Source organism: Sander lucioperca, chromosome 1 (genome assembly GCF_008315115.2).
Source record: "Sander lucioperca isolate FBNREF2018 chromosome 1, SLUC_FBN_1.2, whole genome shotgun sequence".
NCBI classification, from domain to species: domain Eukaryota; kingdom Metazoa; phylum Chordata; class Actinopteri; order Perciformes; family Percidae; genus Sander; species Sander lucioperca.
The window spans coordinates 19115363-19142615 of record NC_050173.1 but is presented as its reverse complement, the minus strand read 5'-3'; the positions used below and the strand labels follow the sequence as shown (position 1 = coordinate 19142615).

At 40.5% G+C, this 27253-nt stretch overlaps 1 protein-coding gene across 4 annotated transcripts in view; it reads right to left on the bottom strand.

Moving 5' to 3' along the window:
• LOC116038008 (trichohyalin-like) overlaps positions 1-27253 on the bottom strand; it is a 108308-nt gene that overhangs the window by 53011 nt on the left and 28044 nt on the right. For 3 of the 4 annotated variants that reach the window (XM_035999845.1, XM_035999847.1, XM_035999852.1), the window contains 5 exons: positions 23637-23760; positions 21910-22089; positions 20978-21265; positions 13073-13156; positions 3676-3795 (listed from right to left, as the gene is read on the bottom strand). In XM_035999845.1, the coding sequence (XP_035855738.1) occupies positions 3676-3795; positions 13073-13156; positions 20978-21265; positions 21910-22089; positions 23637-23760 (796 nt within the window). The remainder of the gene's footprint in view (positions 1-3675; positions 3796-13072; positions 13157-20977; positions 21266-21909; positions 22090-23636; positions 23761-27253) is intronic. The other variant, XM_035999850.1, reaches the window with a different exon arrangement.

Below are 27253 nucleotides of genomic sequence, written 5' to 3'. Positions count from 1 at the left end.
TGTGGTTCAGAACCCCTAGCCAAATCAAAGCCCCTATTCATTAGCACTGTGTGAAATGAGCCCTGCGTTAGATTAGTAAGGAGGCTCCGCAGACATTCAACACAAACACAAACACATTTACGTATACACGCACATGCACAACTTTGTCACACTGGCCCATTAAAGATTTGTGACCACACGCAACAAACACACACATTGTATGTACCTACAGTACATTATCCTTCTTTACTTCTCCTCTAACATCAGACTGTGATTCTGGACTTGTGTCTTGGCACAGACACAGCCCACCTCTAGCTCCTCTGCAAACTATGCAGTATATATATCATCCAACCTATTGTAACAGCGAGCTAAAGGTGGTCTTAAATGCAGTTAACTCATCTACAGCATGGCTAATGGATGGTAACAATTATAAGCAATGGGGCAGCCAGCATTGAGAAACTGAATTAAAATGACTCTTTAATCTGGATATTCCACCAATTTCAGTGTGACTATTGGGAAATAAAATGAGTTTCACAAAACTGAGACAATAAGGTGTGAATTTCAGGTGAAAAGCGATTATGGAGCAGAAGAGCACATTTTCTATGCATTTTAAATATTATCACCATTAATGTTAAAGCAATATCTCCCTAAAATGCAGCTACTGTAACTGTTTTACTGTACTAATATCATGCCGATATTTCATATGCAATAGACATTATATACAGGAAATAGTGCCATAGTTGCCATCATCAACCTATATCATTACATTTTAATATAACTTGACTCTGTGTGCATTTTCTTCACTCTGAAATGAAAGAGTATCTACTATCAATTTGACGTCTATGTAATTTGGTAAGATTTTTTTAGGTTTATGTAGCAATGCACCGTGGCTGTGCTGTGTGTGCAGCACTCTCCAGCCCGTTCTTTGTCGAGAAGTTATTTCTGTAAAGAATGAAAGTGTAACAGAATCGTTTTCAGTATTTTGCTAAACTGAAAGCCATGCGAGACGGTCAGACAGGTACACAATCACATGCAAAACATAAAAGTAAACCCAAATCAGACATTTTCATAAATTGATTACTTTTTGTCAAAAAAGGAACTGAGCATCAAATCATGTTTGTGTCTATATTGGATGTGTCAGGTAAACTACACAGTTGGTTACTTCACAGTATATTGTGTGGCTCTGTTTCACATTTGAGGACATTTTAACTCTCAACTTCCCTCTAGTACCTCATGCAATAGTATTTAGTAGAGTAATATATAAAATATGTTTGTATCTGTATCTGTTTGTATCCTCAGATATTAAGTACCATTTTGACATCTCAGCTGTGAAAAATGTCATGTATGCTTATCTAAATAAAGGTGTTAAATCAGGATTGTTTAATTAACTAGGTTGGTAAACACATGATAGATTTCAACTATATGTAAAGACAAGTGTATACAAGAGTAAATATGGATAACATTGTAATATATATTATAAATACTGATTATTCAGTGCCATCTTTAAATTGTGTAATGTAGCTAGATTTGGCTGAGTAAAGCCAGTGGGTGCATTCTAAAATGAGCTAATGGCTGATGCAGCAGTGTGTGAATATTGCTACAATGACAGCATGGATTCTCTCATGGCAAAGTGCCTGCAGTAACATATAATCTGTAACTCTTTGCAATCTGGCATGTTTAGATAATGAAAGTCACAAAAATATAAAAAAGCAAACATAAGCAGTTCAGTTACTTACTGGTCAACAAATATTATAATTTTTGCTTATATCATTTATACATTTATACTAATGTTTTAAAAATCTAGTATTCTACCCCCCCCCCAATATGGTCCCTGCTATCTATCCATGACGCAGCTAGTTAAAGATCACATGTCTGTCAAAATCCCTCCTTTAGACCAAGGTCTTTAGTCACTGACTTTCAGAACTCCGTAATATTGTTACATAATTAATATACTACGGTGACTTTTCTCGACTCCAAATCTGCCACTATCAGAGATTAAAAGTTCCCATGTGGTCTGTGTAAAGTCTTAATTCTCCAGTGGGGGAGTATTGGATCTTGGCTGGAAGTCCTGAAGAAAGAATATCAGATTTTGATTTTATTTCAAATTAGTGCTTAAGCCTTGGACTTTCATATTAGTAGTGTCCCTATTGAGAGAGAAGCCTCAATCTGATCAAGTCTCATTACTTTAGCAATTAAGGTTTCGCCCCTGGGGTCCCCCCCTCAGCTCCTGCTCCCCCGCCTAATGCTTCTTCTCCTCCTGTATCCTTTATTCTCTCCTCCTAGCCATCGTATGTTTTTGCCACCAAGGCAGAGGAGAGGAGAAATGGAGAACGGCTTGCGCAAATCCTTGATTGGCCAAAGTCTATCCTCCATCTCGGATTACGAATAGAAATGGAACATTTGAGGAAAAAGGAAGGAGGGGTGAGATGGGAAGAGATGGACAGAAAAGAGAGAGAGCGAGAGAGAGAGAGAGAGAGAGAGGCTAATATAATTGAATTAAAAAGATGGAGCGGGGCCATTTCTAAGCAGGTGGGAGTGGGGAGTGAGAAAAACCAGGCGAGATATTAACTTCTAATAAAAGAGAGATTAGAAAGTGGCTAGGAGGACTGCTCTGTCTTTACCTGTGGGAGTGACGGCCCCCACATAACCTTTCACTGCAATATGCACACTGATATTGGCCGCCATATTCTGAGCATATCACACACAGACATACAAACACATATACACAAGCATCCATGCACGTACCAGTGTCTCTGCAGAAGAACCACATACACAGTGTATACACACATATAGTAATATGTGACATTTGAGGAGACGCACTAACACAGTCATGAGTGCAGTGTGACAGCAATGCATTATCAGCGCTCACTCAATGATCCAACAGGCGGCAGCCATCAGATAATGAAGACACAGCTCTTTGGGAAGCTGTGACTATACAGACAATTAATTAACTAATTGGTCTAACGAGCTCGTTAAAGCCGTGCTTTTTTGGCAGCCGGTGTGAATACATTAACAAGGCTAATTCAATTAAACAGGTGCAGATTTCACAGCTGCCTCTTTCACGGGCGCACACACTCAAAAACACACACACACAACACAAACACAAATCCTACAGGTGTTGTATACATCTTCACTCCATTTGACTCTGTGTCTTTTTTCAGCTGAACCTTGGCATTCGATCAGAGGCATAATGATATGCAGATCAAGTGGTGTGTACTTTGTGTGTTTGTGTGTGTCAGTGCTTGTGCCTCAATGGGTCGGTGTGCCTTTGAATCAAAAGTACAGCTCAATAAGCTCGAGCAGCATTGGTAATTTGTATAATTGAAAGGGTGTAAAATAAGTGGGTGAAAAACTGATTGAAGCGCTATATAAGCATACTTAAATTAACTTACAGAATCTCAGGGGTCAACCAATAATTTTAGCAAAAGCTTCACCATGCAATACATTTCTTAATTTGCTCCAAAGCTTTTCAGTATTATACATGCAGGGGTGTACTTGTGTGTTCGACGGAAAAAATAAATAGGCAGTCTAAATTCACAACATATTATTATTGGGTAAAAGGAAAACAATAATGATTTTTGCCAGTCTGACAGAAGGACACATTCATTTAAGAAACGGTGACATGTAGCATGAAACCATGTCTTTAAATTTCATACAAAGAAAAACATGTGTGTTTGTGTACACTTGGAATCTTACCTTTTGTCTCACTCCATTCAGCTCTTCAGTTAGTTGGTTAATCTTTGCCTCTTTCTCCTCCATCCTTCTCTCAAATAAGGCGCTTAGCTCGCCCCTTAAAGACACCATTTTGGCCTTGGCCTGGAACACAGTCAGGGCTTCATATTCATTCACTGGCATTAACTTTAGACAAAGCTGTGGCATGTATTGTCTTCGCTCAAAGATCCTCTATTGTTAAAATGGTTAGCAAATTAATAATGAGCTATATTGCGTGGAATAATCCTCATAAGAAGACAAAACACACTGAGATAGTGACCATGACTTGATTTTCTTACTCTTCATACACACATTGGAGAATACAGATATTGCCCATACCCATACTGTAATGATTGACAGTATGCACAGATTATACACATACATCACACGCTAACGCACACAAACATAGCAGAGTGGGACTTTTGATGGCACAGGGCGTGTGTGAAGATGATGGGTGAAGGTAAGTCTGATGTGTGTGTGTGTGTGTGTGTGTGTGTGTGTGTGTGTGTGTGTGTGTGTGTGTGTGTGTATGTGTGTGTGTGTGTGTGTGTGTGTGTGTGTGTGGAAATGTATATGCATGGTGATTTGGTGGGTTTGGTTTGTTATGGCAGCGACTACAGCAGAAGCTCCCTCATAGGCTGACTAAAGCGCTGAGGTCGGTGGTTAGCTAAACTCCCATGGAGATGATACCACTGATTAATTTCCTCCGGCTTCCTCTCCTCCACCCTCTCCCCCATCCATAGGTCCGCCTTCTTTCCCTTCCCCCAGCCCCTTCAGCCACCGCTGAATATTAAATCAGTCCCTTTTTTTAATTTCCAGATAACCGCGGTTCATTTTTCTCCAAGTGTCATATAGCCATGACATGGTGTAGCAGCCTATATATTAGGGATGGCTGATGTGAGTTATTATTATTGTTATCTTTTTTCCATTTACTGCCTGTGTGTCCTACTGTACACCGTGCATGGCTAAATCATAACCTGCACGTGTGGTACAAATATCGATAACACCATTAGCAATTTGCTGTGAAATTTCCTATCTTGACAGTTAGACATGTTGCGGTTTTAAGAGCCAAACGACACTAAAAGTCTCTGTTTCACCATAACGTAAATATTGCCTGTGGTGTTTCGTGTCCTGTTTGTTTCCTGCTAGGTAATGAAGTCCATGTTTGAGTGTATATGTATGTTTGTGTGTACACGCTGGCCAAGGATAAGGCGAAAAAGAGTGAATCTATACTGTTGTAATGTTTTATAGTGATTTTGATACTTCTACTTAGAGACTGATGTTAGAGGGAACTGACACACAGAACTAATGCACAAGCAATCCTGCTGTTTGTACAATACATATTTGTATATATATATATATATATATATATATATATATATATATATATATATATAACATTTGTGTGTGTGTGTGTGTGTGTGTGTGTGTGTGTGTGTGTGCACATGTGTATTCTCTGTGAAAATACATACTCAGCCATTAACGTGTGCACACATGTGGACACGGAGACACAGACAGACACACACCACGGGTGTCATCACTCAATGTCCCAGCTGCAAATGAAATCTCATTCTCTCTAACAATCTGAGAAGCCCACTCTGAAATATCTCTCTGCCTCCTGCCTCCCCCCGCCCCTCCTTTTTCTGGTCTTCACTAAATCACCCCCTATTTTTTCTTTACCAATCTGCACACCTTTTACTTTATCCTTTATCCCAAACACATGCTGACCAGAAACCATCACACATACAACCTGCGTGTGCTCATTTGTGTTTTTGTCAGTATGATCAAATATTCACAATCCCCTATATTTTACACACAAGTTAACACTTTGCTATGCTACCACAAGGCTTTGTCCTGCATCCAGACATGTAACAGCTGCTCTCAGGTTTTAGCTTTTCCTCTCTTGCATCGTTGTGCCTTCCTATCATCATATTACTCCACATCACCTGCTTGCATAGCCTGGAACCTCGCCCAGGAAACTGGGGAAGTGGGAAGTGATTTGGAAAAATGAGGGCAATAAAAAAAACACACAGGGATGAATGGAGAGATGTGATATAGGGTAATATGCTAACCCAATCAGCAGGCTGCTGTTTGCCGACAGTATAATCAACATATCGGCCTAATGTCATTACAGCTATATGAGAAATAATATTGCGTGAAATGATATTGCGCGGCACGTGCGCCTGCGCTGTGCACACATGAACGGGCTCACATGTCCAGATGTATGTATCACCTACTACTTTCCTGGCTCAGACAGGCAAGCGCACACACACACACACACACACACACACACACACACACACACACACGGTGACACAAAGATGCTAAATTCTCCATGCATGCACACACTGCAAAAAATTACACAAATTATTCATGTGTAAAGATTTCCAGCTTTCCTTTTAATATCAAGTAAAAGGAAAAAAGAAATTGCCATTAAGACGAGAAGATTCCACTTGTTCAGGGCGATTAATTGATTGATTACTTTGTGATTGTTACTGATTAGATAAAAAAGTGGTATTATTTTACCATGCTGACAATTTATTTAATTTGTTTTAAGATAAGATTTTAAGAAGTAAATTAGATAGATAGATATTTTAAAGGTTTATTGGCAGATCAGTTAAAGTCAATATTTTTCACTTTTGTGCACGCACGCACACACACACACACACACACACACACACACACACACACACACACACACACACACACACACACAGAAACAGAGACTGCCCACTGGCTCTGACAAAAGAGGATAATAGTTAGTGTGGCTTCCATATCCTGAATGCATGAGGCCACTGATGGCCTCTATTGATGGACATTGGCGTGAAGCCATCACTCAAGTTATGGAGCTTTAATTGGAGACAGCATAAAACGATAAACCAAGAAACATGCATGGCTGAACAGCCCAATGTAAACCATTAATCATAGCGCAGGCAAAGACAAGTGGCCGCCACATACACACACGCGGACATATGCACACACGTAAGATGGTGTACACACAGCTGCAGAAGAGCACACACACACGCTGCCCTTGCACCACACACCTTGCATTTGTGTGCATATTTGCGCACACACAAACACACACATGCACACACACACTGAGTGTGGCAGAGACAAGTGTCCCAGTCACATATTCTCATGATAGATGACCCATTTAACTTTGATTTCTGAGAGAAATGAGCTTGCCAGCAGTACAGGGTTACCACACACACATAGTTACTCATTCATAAAACACACACATAGATACTATAAATGGGCTACATACAGTATATGAACTCACAGTGTACATTTAGTTTATATGTAAACAGCTTGCATTATTTTGAAGACACATGTATTCATACCCTCTCTCGCGCTCTTGCTCACACACACACACACACACACACACACACACACACACACACACACACACAGCCTACTTATTTGCATGAGAAGGGTTATAATATGGGGATGATTTGTGATGCAAGCAATCAGAAGTGAAGTAATTCATCAGTGTCTAACACACATCTCCACTGGTCATAAATAGAAATCTACACACATGCACGCTTACACCTGCTTGTAAAATCTGCACAATCCCACAGAGGAGAGAATAAATCAGCAAAAAGCTGACATGAAGGCAAGACTGTTGTAACACAAACCCACACAAATGTGCTCTCACACACACATTCCACCCTCCACAAATACTTGGAATTAAATAAACTGACAGACACATGATATGTTTTAGGAAAGTTGGATTCAGTGTAGCCCCCTTCACATCTGTAAAGCCTGGGAATCAAGTCACCAGTGTTCAGTCAAGATGAGTTTGTTTTCAAATGTTTGTTATGCACACAGCTGCTGATGTAGATTAACTTAGGTGTGTTTTTACAATGTGTCTAACATATTTTTACATAAATAAATCTGGTTTGACTTGCCTTTGTTTTATTATTTGACTACTGTATATTATGAATTGTGACTTTCAAATATGCAATTTGGCTGTGCCATCTCATCTAGCACTAATGCAAATAGTGATATAAAATATGAAATAGGAGATAAAAGAAAGGTTTCCCGTATGGCCTGAAAATTATAACAAGACCATATTGCCTGTACATTTTGTCTGTGACGACATGTAAGTAAAAAGCCATCAAAATGGTCAATAAAAGCAGGAAAATCCTCAGAAATAGGTAAGGATGGAGATCAGTTTATTGGAGTAGAAGGAGATGTCATTCAGAGAGGAGAGGCTGATGTGAGGAAATTCTTGAAAAGATGAATTCTCACATTAAAAGGGGAGATAAGATGTGAAGGGACTGCTGCTCTGACTGGAGTGAGAAGGATTATTTGCCCAATGGGAAGCGAGCAGAAGAGCTGAGAAAACTCAAGGTCTCTGTGTCAATGGGTTAAACAGCTCAGTAGGCTGACATGGAACCAGAGCAAGAGAAAACAGAAGCATTGCTGTTCTTCTCTGTCTGTACCATCTCCTTATGTTTGTGTACAGAAGTGTGGTGGCTGCCAATTACAAAAGCATTTCTGTTCTGTTCTTTAGTTCCATGAGCAATTCATTTTTGCAAACGGATAATGTTGTAATCCAGGGACAGTCCTTTATTTGGTCATTGATTGCAAATGTTAACACCCCAAAACCAACTGCACCATCACAGCCACTGTCCAGTGACATAAGGGACAGTGTTGATATTTAGACAAATGGATGGTGCATTAGAAGGATAAAAACCTTCCAAATATACACACACACACACAAACAACACACACACACACACACACACGTTCCATACAGTGGTTGCAGCCCCTCAGCGCTCCTCCGTCCTCACATGCTTGGTTTCCCCATCTAATTGCTGCCATTCGTCAGTGTGTGTGTGTGTGTGTGTGTGTGTGTGTGTGTGTCTGTGTGTGAGAGAGTGTGTGTGTGTGTGTGTGTGTGTGTGTGTGAGATGCCAAGTGCTCCTGTACTTTGTGTTGTTGTGCTTCTTTCGTTATTCTGTCACTGTAAATTTACAAACTGTTGTGAAAAGAGAGAAAGTAACAGATAATCAGGTAAGAATCGGAAGGAAGAGAAAGACAGAAAGACGCAGAGACAGAGGAAAAGACACACACACACACACACACACACACACACACACAGAGAGCTGTCACAGCGCCATAGGGCATACTAAACCTGTCAGCATTTAAACCTGCCTTGTGCTCTGGCTTGCCAAGTAGAATTAGTCTCTCACATAATATGCCAGCCTCTTTACAACAAACCCCTACTTCCGTTATACTATATAAATATAATATTTTAAACACAATCAGAATCTCTTCACAATAAAAGCATGTGTGTATAGGTTATTTTGTCTGAGGCGTTTCAGCCACTCTTCCCATGGTGATGCGTTCACAAAAGCAGTCAAATATCCAGTGAAGTAAGCAGCGGAAGAGTGTGTGAAAAAAACAAAACACAGATCCACATCCTTGATCATTGGTACAGAATCTTCTAAATAATTCTTCAGCATGGAGCAAATCAAAACTCTAAGTGCATAAAACAAGTTAATTGCAACTTAACTTGACTTATATCCATCTGATACTGACATGTAAACACATGAGACTGATTGCACTCTTTTGGGCAATCATGAAAATATGACTGTGCTGATGAATAAACCTGTTTATGTCCTGTGTGGCCGGTGTGTGTGTGTGTGTGTGTGTGTGTGTGTGTGTGTGTGTGTGTGTGTGTGTGTGATATGACAGTGTTTGTGGTTGTTTAATAAGAAAGTCTGCATTATTAAATTTTTTTTCTTTCACATGTGCTTGTGTGTGTGTGTGTGTGTGTGTGTGTGTGTGTGTGTGTGTGTGTGTGTGTTTTCAACATGATAATTTGTAAGTTTATGTTGTGAGGGGGCTAAACAGATAAGCAATCCACAGCTCAATCCTTCATCCTGCTCTGATTATAAATCAGCTGGAGCTCTCAGAAGCAATCAGCAAGAGCAATCTGCAGCCGCCACAGACACCTTATCAATCAGAGGGGACCATCACACTGTCACACATATACGCGCACATAAACTTAAGAAATGCACACTCCCATATCCGAACAGGCCTGCATACACACACCCGTAGACACAAAGACAAGTATGCCGCAATTATAATTCTACATCCCCGCCCTGCAGCCTCTTCCCGCCTTTTAAAACTTCCTTCTCTCTTCTCTTTTTTTTTTGTCTTATGAAACGGGATCACAAGAGTTTCATCCAGCTAGCTGCCTGGCGGCCACGGAACTGTGCAAGGCAAGACACATCACTCCTAATTACAGTCTGATATTAATAACAGAGAAAAATATTAATCTTGGAGGTAAACACCAAGCCGCTTAAAGGAAAATTGCAAATAAATCAGATTATCTTATAGGAATATCCACCGAATGGGCCGAGGGGGTAATGAGAAACCTGGGCCCAGCCTCTCTCTCTCTCTCTCTCTCTCTCTCTCTCTCTCTCTCTGTCATTTCCCACTCCACAATCTCCTGCAGGATTGAAAAAGGTGTGATTGTGTGTTTGTGAGCACATCTGTGTATTTATAAAACTGCAATGCGACCCCCTCCCCCCTTCCTCCCTCCCTCCACCACCAGCATCACCTTCCCTCTCTCTCTCTCTCTCTCTCTCTTCTCTGCTGCTGTATTCATTTTTCACCTCCAATTTTATTTTTTCATCAGTCGGAGGGGGGGACGCCGCCGAGCAGATTCAATTAGGTTCTGTGATTGGGCCGCTGGCATTCAGCGGGGTCATGGAAAGGTTAAAGAATTCAGTGGCACAAACATGATTATGGCTCTGTAGCATTTGATCAAAAGTAAGGTTTGTCACGGCAAAGCGGAGTCCCTCTGTTTCTTGAACTGGTACCACCAGTTTGGCCAGAGTGTGATGTGAGAGTTGTTCCACGTGTTGGTTTAGTTGATTCTTCCATTGAATGGTAATGACATGCTGAATGTGCTGGATATGCAGCAGGTAGGGAGAGATATACAGAGATATGCACATAAGCATGTGTGTGCACGTGTGGCATGCTGCTACACCAGCAAGCATGGAAACACAGATATATATGCACAGAAACATTAATTCTCTCTCGCTCCTTCTCTCTTTCTCATAAACACACACACAACACACAAACACACACACACACACACACACACACACACACACACACACACACACAGAATAGCAGAGTAATAAAGCCCACCCTTGCAGTGAAATTAAAGCTAGTCAATGACACTGCGTGCCGAGTACACACTAAATCATTTTTATACCCAGATGAAACAGCCAACATATTACCAGCTCTGCACATGTATCCAATATCACCTGGAGACTATGAAAAAACAACAAAAAACAAAACAACTAATCAAATCTCATATTGGATGTGTCAGGTTCATGTCAGAACAAGAGATTGATACTAAATATAGGAAATATGGTACAATAACAGTATGAGATCTTTTTATATTCAAAATGGCCAAGCAGAGAGCACATTATGAGATATTGGATTGATAAACAGGCTGGGATGCTGTTGTTCAGTGAGTATAATAGAACAATAACGTTGCTCCTGGGTTAGCAAAAATTGCATTATGATTTTAATGTGTTTTACAGACACAAGCCCTTCACTGAGAGGAAATGATGTCAATAAATAAGCAGCCTCACATTTTAAAACAAAGAGAATCATAGTCAATGAAAAAAACGTGCAAATATAGAATGGTGTTTGGTTACTATAAAATATCTTACACAACACGGCAATGCATGCAGAAACGCATCATCATTGCACATTGTGAGCTCAGAAATATAAGATTCTGTCTGATGTCTTTTTAAACAATCTTTATGGACACATTTATATTTTACATATTATCACTGCTTGTTTTTGTAGGTTAATCTCTGAAAGTGAAATACTGAAAACTGAATAGTACAATGGCACAAAAGTTTAAAGTACATAACAGTTTTTAGTTGAAATCTTTGATGGTCAATATCTCTGAGCTACACTGCACCAAGGTTACAATGTACTCAATCACACACACACACAAATGCTTTTCATTGTGACAGTGCACGTCAATCATCTCATTTTGGGAGTGCCTGTCAATCACCTACTTCTCTCAAATCACCAGAAGCCACAGCCATAAGGGAGCTTTCCCATCTGCCACTATCGGCCACCTCAGGTGTGGAACACCAGCTAGCCGCAACCAGTCAATACAGCTGTTTGGTACTCCAGTCCCTTGCTGCATCCTAATTGCCGGTGCAACACTCAAATATGTCCTACACTTCCCAATTCTTGTGAACCCCCCCCCCCCCCCCACTAAGCAATCCCCATTCCATACTCAAGATGGGTATTTACATGCCCCACACCGCATATAGCAAACAAGCTCATTTAAAAGTTCACATGCTAATGTGTGACATTTAATCCAAACTTTACACGGGGAAAAGGACACGCAACAATAGATTTTGATTCCTTTCTTGTCCGTGAATCTCATCATCTTTCGCCTTCCATATTTATGAGTCGAAAAGGCGGGACACCTTAGAGGGGAGTGAGGGGAAGGGACAGGGAGTTTACTATTTGAAAATTGGACTGGTTAGTGATATTTGCACTCCACAGTCTCCTTCTTTGTTGATATTGTTGATATGCATAAATTACTCACTGTTTTTATTTTGAAGCCACGTGGCAGAAAACCACTAAAAAAAGTAGCCCACTTCACACATATGTGGTATTTAATTACTATGATGTTATCAATGTATTATCAACTTGAAATGTCTGCAGGCTCATTTTCAGCTGGCAAGTGTCCATTTCACCAGCTGAAGTGACAACTGTCTGCAATATCAGCTGTAGCTAATTAATGTAGATAATCCCATGTGCTAGCCAAATCACAAAGTGAAATTCTTAGCAGTTTTCTGGTAAATGTACTCTGAAAGGCAGTGTCTGCACGCTCGGCCAAAGCATATTTCCTAGAGATACACCAGTCTGTATCGTTGTGATATTTCAGAAGAGTGGAAAGAATGGAAAGTGGAAAAACCAAAAACTCAGCCAAAGGGGTTGTGGTTGGGAGGGGTAGGTGGTGTGTGTGTGTGTGTGTGTGTGTGAGATTTGTCTCCGGCTGACACATAGACACACAGCCGCACAGCATATTATATTTCCATGCAGATTTATGTTTATCTAGATTTTATTTGTCTGCGTTGAGTATCAGGGCTAATATGTTTTCTTAAATCTTCCCTCCTGTGTCACTTACATGATCACTAAAAAAAAAAAGAAAAAAAAGAAAAGGAGATTATACTACACTGACCCCCATGGGGAAACTGGGCCTTCTGAGGCCAGCTGATGAATTTTCATTGCAGTTATAATTTTTTTCGGGTGGTGGAGTCAAGTCACAACAGTGACACACATGAATGCAGTGAATGTTTTATTCTTGTGTTTGACGTACCTCAGAGAGAAGCGTCTCCTCCTTCTGGTGAGACTCTAACAGCTCCCTGTTCTGTCGCTCTACCTGCTTCCTGCTGACCGCCAACTACAGAGAGACAGAGAAACGGTTCAATAATAGAATGATGAAAATGATGATGATAAGAAAAACTGATACTGAATTTGATATACTTTATTTTATTTTGTCACATTTCAGGAACATAAGGGTAAAAAAAAAAGACAAGGAACAAAAAGAAGGTAAATAAATCAGCAACGGGTCAACAGGAAGAAATAAAGACACAGCTGCACCTACAGTGTGTTTTTTTGTGAGTGCCAAAAAGAAGAAAAAGGTTTGTGATGTACAAATAGTCAGCTTCTTTCTCTCTCTTTCTTTCTCTCTCACACACTCACACGCACCCACACAGATCGACCAGGACAGGCCAGGGATGAGCACACCCCATCTGATCTGTGGCCCGCTCATTCATTAGACCCATGCTCTCCCCTATTGATTTCAGCTTAAATAATGAGAAAGCTTATCCAAAAATCTTTAGCATTTGGGCTCCAACTTAAGGGAATCGATGAGGCCATTTCCCATTTTGAACAGCACATACGCAGGGGTTTTATGTACGGTGAACGGGACAAATCCAGATGCTGATAAATCAATAGGCCTTTTTGTCGATGGACAGGCATGCTTGCACATACACATACATGCATACATGGACACACATGGCTGATAAATGGTATTTTTGAGGCAATTAAAGTGAGCTGTAAACATATGAAGGCCAATCAATTGGCCAGTGAGGTCTATTATCAAGGCTTTAACACTGATTTAGAAGGGGCTTAAAGGAGACAGCAGCTTTAAGTGTGCCACAGTCACTTATGCAGATCAGCAGCAGCTAGAGACCTGCACAGATCAGTGCTGCACTGTGCTAAGCTCCTAACACAACAAGATAGTATGCATGTCACCACTACAGAGCCTCAAAACGGCTGCATACGGGGAAAGGTGTGGGAAAATTTGCTTTAAAAGCCCATTTTTGTTTATTGGTTTATGTTATGTTCAGAAGTTCTATTATTTAACCAAGCTTGATATAGAAGGGGAAAAAACGTATAGCAAATATTGTAGCAAAACATTTTAAATGACATTTTGCTGCTTATCAAATCTTTTCAAACAAAGAACGTGGTCAGACATGGTGCCATAGGCATTGTTGAAGAATTGTATAATTTATTTTCTCCATAAGTCTTTGCATCTAGTTGAAATAAGGAGAGGGGAGGGAAGGGGAGGCGCCGTGTGGTGGACAATTCTATTTTAGAAGAGGTAGAGAAGCTTGTTAGGAGGAAAATGAATACATCAGTGCTGTCCACCCTGCAGGCTTCCCCCCCCCACTGCTTCCACTTTGCTAAAGGTGAGACACGTGTGTTAGCAAAGCTAACCTACAGACAACATTTCCCTGAGGTAATTGGTTCCACATTAATATTCATTTGATTCTGTATTCGGCGGCTATGACAAGCCTCTCTGCTTTGATGCTCTGTGCTAGGTCCCCTCATCGACCACGCAATGTTAACCCTGTAACTATGAGTTTAGTTAAACATGCACATATTGAGGCACTTTTTGTGCTGCTTTCTGAAATACTACAGTGATATATATAAAGCTAAACTACAACCCACCTGCCCTCCTAGAGTGTTACTTTTGTCTCTGGTTCCTCTCACTTTGACTTTTGTACAATGCGCCCGGTCTTTTCATACCACTGTTTCGGTCTGGTTGATCTGGTGTGTGTGTGTGCATGTGTGTTGCTGAGGCATAACATTTCAATTGTGCGTCCAATCAAATTGGCAGGGAGGCAGTAAGAAAGGTTGGGGAGCGATGAGGGGTGCGGGGTTGTTCTGAGGGTTGCCGACCAACCGTTACCATGGTGAAGCACTTATGTCAGAACCACCAAGGTCACAACTGCTGACCTGCAGTGTTATAGTACTTCTGAATAGCACACTGTACGGATATACGAGATTCTCTCTTTGCTTCTTTGTTCTTATCCCTTTTTTCTTCCCTAATTTTTTTCGCTCTTTACACACTTCCCCCTTTGCTTTCTGTTTAGCTTTTCTCTTTTCTTTTCCATCATTATCTTTGTCTCTTTTTCTGTTTGTCTTTCTCTCCATGTATCACATTTCTGTCATTTGGCATTTCTCTCTTTCCTTCATATTTAAGATTGACTAATTGTGCCATTATGAGGCCTGTGGTGTTGCTGGATACATTATGTATGGCCTGTGCTGGCAGTGAGTCTGAACACGGCCTGTTTTGAGTCATTAGAATTCCGTTTGCTAACACACAGCCATTGTCCTAGTCTGGAGTTAGGGGAGATGGTATGATAAAATATTGAGGGCGAGCAAGGCAGCGGCAGATGCTAGCTGTCATGTGTGAGCGAATGAATGTTATGACAAGCATGTTTAAACATTCATGCGGGGAGGAGAGTTTAGGGGGGCTTTTCATTAACACCAATATGTCCTCGTCTCACTGGTGCAGACACTGCTGGTGTTAGCATGACAACAACAGGGAGGAGAGGAATTAACATCTTGAGGGGAAACTGTCACAGATACACACATCTAGAGAGGTAGAAACAAGCGATCCTGTGCATGAGCACACACAAACGTACACATTTTACGCTGGCTGAGTACTACCTTACATCTAACATGAAAAGTACTGAGTGAAATTGACACTCGACTTTCAAACTCTAACAGACAGCAAGACAACGCTCTCTTGTTTACCAGAACAACTATCTGAAAGTGTAACACCGTGTTCTGAGCTGATCAAATAGCTCACAGTAGTACTGAGCAACACATTCAAATAGGGAGAAACAGGAGTGCAGTGGGTTCTCACATCAACCACAACAATGATATAATAATAAAGATTTTTCAAAGGAAGAATAAGGATGTGGGAGGTTTCTAGGCCAAACTTACATCACCCACCATTAGGCTGTCAAGAGATTTGACTTGGTAGCAACAGAGCAATCTCTTGACAGTTTTTGAAAACTAGAGAGAAAACAAGCTATTTGTGGCATTTGTTGGGAGCAGAGCAATGGCCAATCTGATTGCATAACCTTGACAAAGCTAGATGAAGAGACACCTTAACAGGTAGAGGGCTGAAATAACAATGCTGTGGTAAATGGGTGAACACTGTGTCCAACATGTTTTTTAATCTCTTACCTAAGTCATGTTAACATATCTGAGGCATCTGTAGCTTGTGATAAAAAGCACATGGCATGCACATTACAGTAGTGTAGTGTCAGAGCTCAACATCATTATTCTGCTACTGTGGCATGTTATTATGGAAGAGGTATAAACATTTTTAGCTCACTAAAAAGCAACTAAATGGAGTGCAAAATCAATACCTATGCTGATGATCCCATGAAGTCAAATCAAGGCAAAGGAGAAAAAAAAGGAGCATCAAGTATTATCAACATAAGTGGCTTTGACTTGCAGAATGTGTTTGCATAAAATGAGCTTTAGATAATGTCATAAATGGCTTTAAATGCTGCAAGGTGCATTAAAAAAATGCCCAGTCATCGGTTTTACCCACACCTTGATGCAAACATTTTGAATTAATCTAGTTTTCACTGGTCAAGCAATTCCATTTTGATATTTAAATTTGGTGTGTATGTGTTATGCGCGCCAGTGCACGCTCCACCAAGACTGATCTAATCAGTCTTAAATCAGTTAATAAGCCAAGGACACAGAGGAGATGACTCAGCTGATGTGAGCATGAGCTAATATTAGCATCTCACCCCCATTCAAGACCTGTACTGCACAGAGTAGCGTCCCGTGTTTGGTCTTCCCATTATAAAAGTGCAGGCTTTGGACGTTAAGCCCCACAGTTTAGTTCACCACAGTGAATTCCATTAGCACATTAGCGAAGGTGTCATGACCTACCGCTAATGTTGGGTGCAGCATTAAATACCTTATTTAATTTTTTTAAACACCTTGAGTCAATTTTGAGGGTAGCCCTTAAACACAACACCCTCCAAACACTTAAAAAAACAGACAGACATGTATACAGATAGCACGTAGCTGACAGGTGGTTGTATGCCTTGAGAGATGAGAAAACCTCAGTTTTCCAACAGTTGCCACTCTTTAAAGGTCTTATATTATGGTCATAATGTGCATACCTGTATTTTGGGTTTGTACTAGAACATTTTTACTTGCTTTAATATTTAAAACATTATTTTTCTCATAATGTCTGTGTGAATATACATGCCTAAAACGCTCCATTTTAGCGCCTGTCTCTTTAACACCCCCTCCCAAAGAAGCCCAGTCTGCTCTGATTGGTCAGCATTTCAACATTTTTCGCATCTGCACTCTAGCACTGTACCTGCACTTTATACCTATATATAGTATAATTGTGACATCACAACCGTACGGAATTCCCAAGGGGGTAAGCCAGCCTCCGCAAAGCATACCTACTACGGCACCATTTTGATACTAACAAGCACTCACCCGCCGTTAGCATTCCATTGACTGCCATTCATTTTGGCGTCACTTTGACAGCGAATAACTTTACATCTGAAGCGTTTAAAGACTATTTGTCCCTTGTTTATTTCTAAAGAAAAACGACAATGTATATAAGGCTCCATTACCTTGTATCTCACGTTATGGCTCCATAGCAGACGTTTTCATAAAAATAGGCTAACGATTGTGTCATAACCACGCGACTTTCTGTCGTATAATAGACAAATTTTCATATAGTACAGGAGAAGCTCGCAGGCAGTTTCAACTTACATTAGTTTTTTTAAGTTTAATTACTAATGTTAACTAGCATTATAGTTAGCAATAATTAGCCTGTGCCCATGTTCTCTCCTTACATATACCTACGCTCTCTGTCTCTGCAAGATTGGGAATGATTGAGATTTCTCTTGGCACAGCTACCAGAAACAACTTTCAGACAGGTTGCTCATGTCACATCTACGTTGTCTCTCTCAGTTGGAGGCTGCGCAGTAACGCTCAGCGCTCACTGGAAAAGTGCTTCTAACATCCTTCACTGCTCTCTGTTGCAAGTCTACGGCGTCGCTTTGTCCATTAATTTTACAGTCTATAACAATTCCTGACGGCTCGTCTAAAGGCACAGTTTCTGAATACGGGCTGTGTGCATTTGTCTGTGTATTGAGCGTTTTAATACTTTCACAGTATGTATAAAAGCACTTCAAGCTGCTTTATAATCAAAATAATATAATCCCTTTTTACAATTTGGCACCTTTACGGAATGTTGTCTGAGCTTTAACACAATACGTAACTCTAAATATCATCTCAAAGCATTCTGATGTGTTTTAATTGAAGCATCCCCACTGTCAGCCATACACACCAAACCAGAGGACCGGATGAGTACTACTCTGTCAAAACTAATTCTCATCTTCTAAACTGCATGCCAAAATGTTGCTAACACAAGTGCACGGGCACATGCCACAGAGGCAAACAGATGCATGAATACCCAATACATACAAGAGCGCACACAGAAACTTAAACTGGCTATTAATTAAAAGCCAGAGCATGGAGTTGACTCGGGTTAGGCGGTTTGTGACACCACAAATCTGGGAAACTTCCTGTAAGACATAAATCTGTTGCGTTCTCTCTCTCTTTCTCTCTCTCTCGCACAACAAAGACAGTCTTGTCTAGGTGTCTCCCTCCCTTCGCTCTCCTCACCATTCATTAGAAGCACGAGAAGCTGTGGTGGTCAGGTTAAAAAAAACTCTACATTCTCTCTGTTTCGGTCACTCATTCATTCCCTCTGTCTTCTTCTTTCTGGCCTGCTCTCACTTTTACTCATTTTCTCCCCCTCTCTCTCTTTCTCTGTCTGTCCCTCTCCAAGTCTCTCTCCCTCTCTCCTCTCTAAACACTGTCTCTTCCACATGGCCTGGATAATGAGTGGTGAAGCTAAACGAGAGGAAACACGGCTCACTATTAGGATGGCAACGCTGACTGAAGGTTTTAAATAAACGGAGAGAACTTGAGGCCACATTGTATTTCCAAGGACATAAACTAATGGAACAGGCAGACATTCTCTGAGCAAATACACACTCTGTTTAAACTACCATAATAGTTGTAAAAATATACACGTCCATGTGGATCTAACTGAGACACAGACTGGCAGAACAGGCAGACAGAAATGCGTATAAATGCATACATCCTCACATATGCATGTAGAAAACCACAAACACTGTCTACATGAATTCAATACCACTCATTTCCTTGGCATGGAAAGCCTATTACCTCGCATTCAAAAGCCTAACAATAAAGACATGAAAAAACATAAATGCTTGTCGATGTCATTGAAAACTAATTAGGCAAATGTGTTTTCTTAAGTGTCTCTGATATGCTCTCAGGCATAGAAATCCACACCCACATATAAACACACAGAGGAGCCTCACTCTATGAGGTTAATTGTGTTATCTTGGCTGATTAGCATAACTAATTAGGACGCTTGTTAAAGGAAACAAATTATTTATTCAATTAGCGCTGTGTACGGATGAAACTGTGCATGTGTATATATCCCCCTTCATCACTGGCACAAGTTCAAATAAAAATGAAGCAAAGCTAAGTGGGCATCAGGTGCCAGACATCCCACCCTTTCACCCCTACCAACACACACACACACGCACACACAAAGCATGCCTTGCTGTAGCTCTTAAATCCCTAATCATCATCATTAGGCTACTGTTTAGCATAATTAGCACTGTTAACCAGATGAGCTAAGTCAAGTCAGGCTGTGCCAGTCACAGCAACCGACATATGTCACCCTCCCGGCACCTTTCCATGCTGCTGGAGAGGCTACTTGTCCCCCATCAGGTGGCCCATTTGCACGCTTTCCTGATTACTGATGGATAATGTAGCAGCTTATGTTCTCAGTGCATTGTGACGTGTGCAAAAATGTCCAAAGGGGTGGTTTCTTTTCTTTCTTCTTTTTTTGAGAGCAAACGGCTTGTAAAGTGACACAGCTCTTGCAGTTATATCAGTTAATGGAACAATACTGAGCTCATTTCACCAATTTATTCATTCGCGTTTGCAAATGCAGATGCCGCCTTTTGTTTGTGATGCTTAACATGCGCTTCAAGCCGACAGTAAACACGAAAAAAGCAAATCAACAACACTCCTCTAGACTTCGGCTCACAAGTGAAAACTCACAAACACACTCCAACACTCACAAATAACCAGAGAGGGAAAATGAAAGAGAGAGAAAGAGAGAGGGAGCGCTACATTTACTGAAATTAAACATTTTCTCATCAGCCTGAGGGTGCAGCAGGCCCACTAATGTATTATTCATCCCCACTTCACAAAGGAACATTAATCAATTATGAAGATATGAGGATCTTAAAGTATAGAGGAGAGACGAAGAGCGGCCCGTTCGTATTAATATGCGGCCGCAATCGTGTGCCCCCACCCCCCACCCCCTTGCTCCTCAAATCAATATTTTGCAGATTAATTTGGAGCGGTTGTGGCGAGATGGCAGGATGGAAGGAAGGAGGGGATGTGGGAGTGGAGGAGAGGAGAGAGTGTCTGAGGTCTGAATTAAGGTGAAGTATTTTGTTGATATTTCTCTCAGTGTTGTACATGCATGTGTAAAAGTATGCTGTCTTCTGTCCTGCTGTAAGTAAACATACTAAAACTCGATTAAGAAAACATCCTAAAGAGGATAACTAAAAGTTGACACACTAAGTCAGGGCCAAAAGTAAACATTAAAACAATTATTCAAAGTTCAAAAGAGGAGAGGCTATTTCAAACATGTAAATTAGATTTTTCACTGAACGATTCTAGTCATCTTTTAATTGTGGATGAAGGTGTGCAATTGTGTGCAATATTTTTCTTGATGAAGGAAACGCATCATTTCATCCACGAGAATTAAAATGAGGGAACACAATGAGAGATCTACTTACATTCACATTTATATACTCACCTCAGAATTTAAAACAGCTGCCTTCTCAGCATACTTTTTAACAGCTTGAGCATGGGCCTTTCTCTCCTCCTCAATCCCCCTCTTCCACTCTTCCTCCCTCTCCTTCTCCTCCACTTTCTTCACCCACTCTTCCTCTCTCTCTTGTTGCTCCTGCCTTCTCCTCTCCTCTGCTTTTTGAAGCTCCTTTTCATATTTCAGTCTCTGTTTGTCTTCTCTTTGCCTCCATTCCTCCTCTCTTCTCTTCAGCTCCTCCTGAAGCTCCCTCGCTCTCATATTCAGCTTGGAGAGCTAAAGTCAGACAGAAAAAAAATCAGACATCATATCTCTGCACTCTGAGGTACCAGTCACTTACTCTCAAAACTAATCAAAAACATCAAGAGACCCATCGCAATGCGGCATCTTTTAAGTTTTTAAAAAAAAGATGCTTTTATGCATTTACTGTATGTTTAAATAATTAGCTATTTTTCATGTGCAGTATCTACTGTGCATATGGAAGTACATGGGTGCAAATAGGAATCCCAACAGTGGTAGAAAGTAACTAAGTCCATTTACTCAAGTACCATACATAAGTACAATTTTGAGGTACTTGTACTTTACTTGAGTAATTTCATTTTATGCTGCTTTATACTTCTATTCCACTACACTTATTTTGCAGGTGTACTTATTAGTTACTTTCAGGTCAAGATTTTACATAAAAACATAAACGTTTATGTAATAAATATAATAGAATAAAATATCAGTCATAGCGGAGATTGTACTGCAGAATTAGTACTTTTACTTTCAGTACATGTTTCTAATAATACTAATGTACTTTTACTTAAATATGATTTTCAAAGTAGTACATGCATACAACACTTGTAATGGAGTATTTTAATGCTGAGATCTAAGGAAATACTTCTTCCACCACTTCATCTCATGCACACTGTGCCCACCTCAGCACGTGTGTCGGCCCCATCTTGTTGCAGCAGCTCATTGTTAACTTGCAGTTTGGTGATGCAGATGTCTTTATCAGCAATCTCCTTCATGCTGTCTTTCTGGATCCGCTGCAGACATGAGAGCTCGCTCTGCAGGTACACCAGCCTCTCGCTACTTTCCAGCGCCTGTGTTGCATTCTGGGTATGAAGGAGTTTAAACACTGAACATTATTTCAAAAGAGGGAAGATATTTTTAGTGAGTTTGACTAATTAAGTCCATACAGAAATGTTGTTGATTACCTCTTCACAAATGTCACGCAATAATCCTAAAAACATCAGTAGCATTTCATTTACATTTTCATACATTAATACATACATACAGTTCATTTTTTTGTTTTGTTATTTATGAGGTCAGACTGCAAAGAGGAGACAGTGTCACGCAGAGGATAATGGTATGGGTTATGTAAAGGAAACACTGCAACAATGTTAGTAATTCACATATTACAGATGAAAACCTTCTACACTGCAAAATTCAAAGGAGTTACATGTATACATGCCTTGTTTTCATTGTTAAGGATATATAATCGTTTTAATTGGGCTCTCATATGTGTCACATTATGGGAATGTATTCAGTTATACAGAAACTGGCTTATTGCTAACAAACAAAGATGAAATTCTGTGGCAATCATCTTTATTAAGGCTGTGTGTACATGAGTATGTGCCAAAAGATCTACCAGTGCATCATGCAGACGTACCAGTTAAACAGAAACACAAGCCGAATGAAAAGATATATTAACATTTGTTGAAAATATGATTAACAGAACAAGCTCCAGTTATTCTGCTTGTTTCTCTCGGGCTCTGTAATCACACAAACCACTAATTAGCGGCAGTGCAAATGAGTCAACTCACAAGCAGCATAAACAAACAGTAACCAGCCAACACACACATAAACAACCAACAAGCCCGGGTTTACCACAAGCACAAATATATGAGTGTGTGTGTGTGTGTGTGTGTGTGTGTGTGTGTGTGTGTGTGTGTGTGTGTGTGTGTGTGTGCGTGTGCGCGCATTTCTGAAAGCCTGTGTGTATTTACGTGTGTCTTAACCATAAGCCACAGAAGACAGTTAAACAGCAGTGGGTATAATTTAGTGACACCCTGTAAGGAGGTGTGGGAAGGCCGTAAAAAACCCTCCCTTTTAATCCCGGCCGGCGACGCCATGTTTGTTACCCAGGGCTCTGAGATATGCCGGTAATTCATCACACACGCCTCGGCTTCCTGTTAAACCTGGCTGCACATGGAGCGCTCCAAGCACAGCTGCCAAACCAATATCGTAAAAAATAAATAAAAAAAAGACTTCTCCTCCTCTCAGACAGGCTTCTAAACAATAACAAGCATGCGGCAAAAAAATCACCTTAACAAGTCATTTAATTGTGTAGTCAGCCTCAGAACTGTGGTGGAATAGAATCAGCTAAAATTATAATATTTAGTTTGTTAACATTGCAGGCTTACCTTTTTTAGGAAGACCTTGAAATAAGGGAAGTCAGTCCAAATGTCAGTAGGTGTATGCAATGTACTGTATTCAATTAAATTTGAGAAACAGTGGAAAGATTCTCAAAAAGCTAAATCATCTTCCCCAATAGGCAGAAGTTTAAAGGCTGGACAATATCTTGATGACATTTTTGTGGCGTGATCCTGTAGTTCATCCTTTGTAATAAGCTCAAATCAGGACAAGACGTGTTGATTACCTTTTGCTTCTGCTGGAAATTCTCTCCGAGCTCCCTCTCCAGATCAGAGATGACCATGTCCTTGGTTTGCAACTGGATTTGCAGGTCTTCTAACTCAGATGTGATCTGGACCAAGGACCTAGTACTATAGCAGAAAGACAAAGAGAAAAGGAGGGAGAGGATGATACATGACAAAGAATTACAGGACAAACAGGTGAAGCAAAACCATCCTTGCACAGGTTTAACAGAAGTCTGTACAGTAACATTGCTGACATATTCACTGGTACAATTTCCAGTATACGTTTTGAATATGATAAAAAATGTGAACTGAAATGCAGAGGTGAAAGCCTGATTATCATCTTATGATCTGAATACAGGGAATGCTTATGGGCAAATAACATTAAAGATCCAAACCTAGCATATGGAGATGCATATCATTGTTTTCAAGGCCAGTCTGGACTCTGGTTTGCTGTTGTAAAAATGACACGAGACACCAAACTAACACCAAGTAAACCTTAATGGTAAATTAAGATATTTAATTAATATATATAATACTAAAAAAATGATAAATACATAAATAAGCAATCTGCTATGTGAACAGCATGCAGTGTGTAGGCTATCCAGTGTAATATGGGATTCATGCAAAAATCTAACTCAAAAGACGCTAAGAGATGCTGAGCCTGGTGAAATTTGTGCTAGGTGACAGCAACTGGAGCTTATGTGTGTGTGTGTGTGTGTGTGTGTGTGTGTGTGTGTGTGTGTGTGTGTGTGTGTGTGTGTGTGTGTGTGTGTGTGTTTCCCAGCGGTGAAAATATGTTAACTCTGCCCAGACACCTCTCTGAGTCACCAGTGACAGCTGTCACACACCCAAGATGGAAAGAGAAGGGAAAAAAAGAAAAAACAGATCACACAGCACTGTGCAGTACTCTTCACAAACACACAGGCACATAGAAACACACGTGCACTCACACACAATTTCATATTTACCAGCCTCATGAGATGAGTTATTCTGATGAAACTTTGCGCAGATTAAAAATGTTAAACTCACATTTGATCAAGCGTGTCTACACGTTCGCACCAAGCAGGGTAGGAAAGGCAAGATTTGACAAAAGTGACATGCAAGTGGATAGAGAGTGCTGAGAGTTACATCTTACACTTTACACAGGAAAAAAAAGAAAAACTTTTTAGTCAAATGGAGTAAAAGCCACAGAGGAGTGTGAACAAACTGACTTTAGATTATAGTCTGTTTCTGTGTCTAGAAAAGAACGGAAAAGAGGGTGTGCTGCTGCGCTATCAATTCACTTGATTATTTTTTATTCCACTCCAACTACAGTGTTCCTTTGTTATGAATTATCACTTTGCTGAGCATTTTACTAGGGAAATCGGTTTAAAAAAAGAATGTACAAAAACTGTGTGTACTACTAAGCATGCACAGAAGCCTTTATGTGTAAATAAATGTGTAGACAAAGACAATTGTTCCTTAAAGATATGCACAAATATCTAGCCTCAACTTTTACAAAAGGAAAAAAACCTTGTATAGTTGCATTATAACATTATTTTTTTTCTTATTATTTAGGGACTTTTAGACAGAGGGAAAAAGCTTGGTCTGTTTCTTAGCATTTTCAACATTTATTTCACTGTCAGTTTGGTAGAAAAATACTTAAATCATCCCACATTTAGCAGAGATTCTTTAGAGGCGAATGGTCTGAAATGGGAACAAATCGAAAGAGGGTTTTGAATGAAAAGTAACTGCAGCCAATTTCATCCCTATTTTCACCTGCACAGTAGGGTGGTGGCTTTAGAGTGCTGTGTGTATGAGTGTGTACACACATCTGTGTACTACTGAAAACTCTTGCTAGATGAGACTACAAACATTATTTTGTCTTGGCCAAGTGTTCTTTTTAAAAACACACAAATGCACACACACCGAACTAAAATGTAGTCAACAAAGATAAAAAAATAAATAGAGGCAAACAAAATGGTTTGTATACTTAAAAGTACATAAAGTTCTATTTTCTGCACTATTAATGGATGAAAGTGAATTTGATACAACAGGTAGAGGCTGTATTTTATAGTTTTATTCTTCTTTTTGGGAAAATAAATACGAAAACACACTCTTACCTGCAACAAGTCAAAATGCAAATGTATTAATGACATTCAATGTATGTGTGTGCGTGCATGTGTGTGTGCATGTGTGCGTGCATGCATGCGTGCGTGCATATTAGGTCTTGATTATGCATGTAACAAATGAGACTATATGATTTACTGTATTGTTACATACAATAAAGTAGTTGTGCTAAACAAATGGCACAATGTCAAACCAACAGATGAACAGGGAATTCCTATTTAGAGCCATAAGTGTTGTTATGATTACTTTGTGGACAGAGAGCAGGGAAAGTAAATGTGACTGAAGAGAGTGTGCGTGCGTGAGTGCGTGATATTGAAGCAGGCTCTCAATATCGCAAGCTGTCACTCAGGCCTGTTAGGGCAAGGTTAACAAAATTAGTCATGAATATGCAGTAATAACATGCAAATTGCCCCCCCTTCCCCTTGCCGTGTGTGTGTGTGTGTGTGTGTGTGTGTGTGTGTGTGTGTGTGTGTGTGTGTGCGTATGAGAGGCTGCATGTGTGTTTGCCCTTGGGGCAATAGACATTGGCTCTGTAAACCCAATTCTTTCTACATCATTACAGCAACAAAACATAATTCATAAAAATAATATAAGCATGCATGTAGCCTGGCATACATGCACAAGAACACACACATGTATGCATGCATGCACACACACACCCACACGGGACACAGGTCCCCTATGCTGCCCTCTTCACATGCCAGGGCTAATATACCGCAGGTTGTTGCTTACCACTTTTATGCTGAAAGAAGTGCTTCCAGTGCCACATTTTAAAACACACAAACGCACACACATTTGTGCATGTGCGTACACAAACATGTAGATCGTCTGTTGCCTCCGTGTCCCCAGGGTGATGTTTGACACAGCCTGGGTGCTGCCACAGCAATTAACCTCCCTGTTAATGAGAAGAGCTCTGTCAAGCAGCCAGATGGCACTGCCTGGCACGTTGCCATACACACACACACACACACACACACACACACACACACACGCACACACACACACATACAGCACATTCACAGATACACACTCTCGCACATAGACACACAGATACACACTCTCGCACATAGACACACAGATACACTCTCGCACATAGACACACAGATACACACTCTCGCACATAGACACACAGACACACAGAGACACACAGAGACACACACACACGCACACACACACACACACGATCCTGTCTCGCCCTGCTGTACACCTAACTGTTGCTGGTTGTCACAGCCACTCATCCCTTCCTTAGGCACCCCCTCCCTCTTCACTTCTCCCCTGCATTGTCTTCTATGGCTCTCCCTCCTTCCTTCCTCCCTCCCTCCCTCCCTCCCTCCCTCCATCTCTGGCAGCTGCTTATCCATGTCGCAGCACTGCAGATGTCACAACTCACCAGCTGGGAAAACAGCAGGGGAGGAGAAGAGAGGAGAAGCTTTGAGAGGAGAGGAGTTTGTTGCATCTTCGTATTTGACAGAGAAGCAACCAACTGGATGCAGATTTATAGATTTAGCAT